At 62.7% G+C, this 2,087-nt stretch overlaps 1 protein-coding gene across 1 annotated transcript in view; it reads right to left on the bottom strand.

Annotated features, from left to right (window-relative positions):
- The window catches only part of POU2F2 (POU class 2 homeobox 2), a 13,501-nt gene that overhangs the window by 687 nt on the left and 10,727 nt on the right, over positions 1-2,087 (bottom strand). Inside the window, exons 3-5 of the mRNA XM_026660176.1 lie at positions 1,733-1,799; positions 1,228-1,399; positions 872-945 (exon numbers count right to left, since the gene is read on the bottom strand). Coding sequence (XP_026515961.1) covers positions 872-945; positions 1,228-1,399; positions 1,733-1,799 — 313 coding nt within the window. The remainder of the gene's footprint in view (positions 1-871; positions 946-1,227; positions 1,400-1,732; positions 1,800-2,087) is intronic.

Genomic DNA, 2,087 nt, shown 5'->3' with positions numbered 1-2,087 from the left:
TCACCCTGCCCCCCAAGCAGTGAGCCCCCGCTCCAGGGCCGGATGGGCAGCGTGTATGACACAGAACAGACACAGTGTGCGAGGGGCGTTAGTGAGTGGATGGGATGGATGGTTACTGGTCACTACGGCGCCGGCGACAGGGCATGGATGGGATGAGGGGACCCAGACTGAATGAGCAGGCGGGAGTGTCTGGGGTGCCGCCGGCCGGCCTCGCACATTCCTTGCACACTCAACTGCCAGGACGACACGCACACCTGGCCCCACAGCTCTCTCCCCGAGCCTTACACACACGGATCTCTGCACACGTCCGCCCTTCTCGCACGCACACTCCCGATCCTCACACACACGGATCTCCGCACACGTCCGTCCTCCTTGCATGCACACTCCCAATCCTCACACACACACGGATCTCTGCACAAGTCCGTCCTCCTCACACAGATCTCTGCACACGTCCGTCCTCCACACATGCACACTCCCAATCCCCACACACACACGGATCTCTGCACACGTCCGCCCTCCTCGCACACACATGGATCTCTGCACACGTCCGCCCTCCTCGCACACATACTCCCAATCCTCACAAACACACAGATCTCTGCAAACATCCGCCTTCCCCGCACGCACACTCCTGATACACACACCTCCCAGATCTCTGCTTTCCCAGGATTCCTTGCACGCTCACAAAGGCAGTATTTTAACTCACACTCACACCCGGCCTGTCACTTTTGTGCCCCTGCACACGCTAACACCCCGTTCCTCCCAGACAGACCTGGCTCCAGACATGCTCCTGAAACCCCACACTCACACCCAAGCACGTCCGCCCTGGCCGGCCGGCAGAGCAGATGGCGGCATGCCTGCTCGCGCCACGAACCTTGGATGGTGGCCAGCGGGTTGGTGGCCATTAGCGCCGGGTTTAACCCCGCGTTCACCCCTAGCACTGTGCTTCTGAAAATCAAACCAGACGCAGGAGGTTAGGCCGGGGAACCCCCCCAACACCCTCCCCATGGCACTGGCCCTCCGTGGCCAGGGGGCACAAGCACCCCACATCACTGGTTAGAGGCGCGTACGCCACACGCCCTGGCTCCAGGCCCCTCGGCGAGGGTGCCACCCCCCCACCCATGGCACCAGATGCACCTGCCCCCTTAGGGGCGGAGTTACCGTGCCAACCTGGGGCAGTGTCATCCCTCCCACCCCCTTCAGTCCCTGTCACGGCCCCCCACCGCTTACCCCGTGCTGGGATTCAGGCCCGACAGGCCGATGGCCGCGTGGCTGCTGCTCTGGGGGCTGGGGTTGGTGCTGTTGGTGGGGGGCGGCGTGGCGGAATTGATGGCGGGGGGTCCCCCGCCCGCCCCCGTCCGGCTGGGGGTCAGGGAGCCGACCGCCGAGGATAAGGTAGTCACTGCAAGAGAGAAGTGGGGGCGGACGGGGGGCGGGGATCAGGAGAGGGAGCGGCTCATCCCCACGGTCCTTGTTTGTATAGGCCCTGTGCAAACACAGCGCCTTGGTCTGCCCCCCCTTAGCGGAGTTTAGGTAGGTCCTATGTAAACACTGGCCTTCAAGTACTCATTCAATCTACTCCCTGTTGACAGTGCCTCCGCTGGCTCAGTCTCCCCCCATTGAACCGGCCCCATTTCTCTAGGTCCTACGTAAATAAAGTGCCTCAGTCTCACTCTGCTGGCTGAGCAGGGTCCTGTTTGTGCAGGTCCTGTGTAAACAAGGGGGAAGGACGCACCTGTTGTGCTCAGACTGCTGGAAGCCTGGGAGAGCGGGAGACTCACGCCGGGGCCCGGACTCGTCACCTGGGCAGAGAGAGACGGAGCGTCGGGGTCACGAGGCGCCCACCTCTGGGGTGAGTTGTGGGGAACTCCCCATGTGCAGGGTCGGTACATACCATGGGAGAGCTGTACGGGGGGGGGGGGGGTGCGTACTATGTGGCTGCTGTGCGGGGGTACATACCGGGATCATACCATGTGGGGGCTGTACAGAGAGGGTAGTTCATACCATGTGGGGATAGTACCATGGGGGGAGGAACATACCATATGGGGACTGTAGGGGGGGTACGTACCATTTGGGGCCCATGGGGGGGG

This window comes from Terrapene carolina, unplaced genomic scaffold, assembly GCF_002925995.2.
Source record: "Terrapene carolina triunguis isolate 2854851 unplaced genomic scaffold, T_m_triunguis-2.0 Scaffold718, whole genome shotgun sequence".
Classification (NCBI taxonomy): Eukaryota; Metazoa; Chordata; order Testudines; family Emydidae; genus Terrapene; species Terrapene triunguis.
Note: the sequence above shows the minus strand (reverse complement) of the source record. Positions and strands in the feature narration are given on the sequence as shown.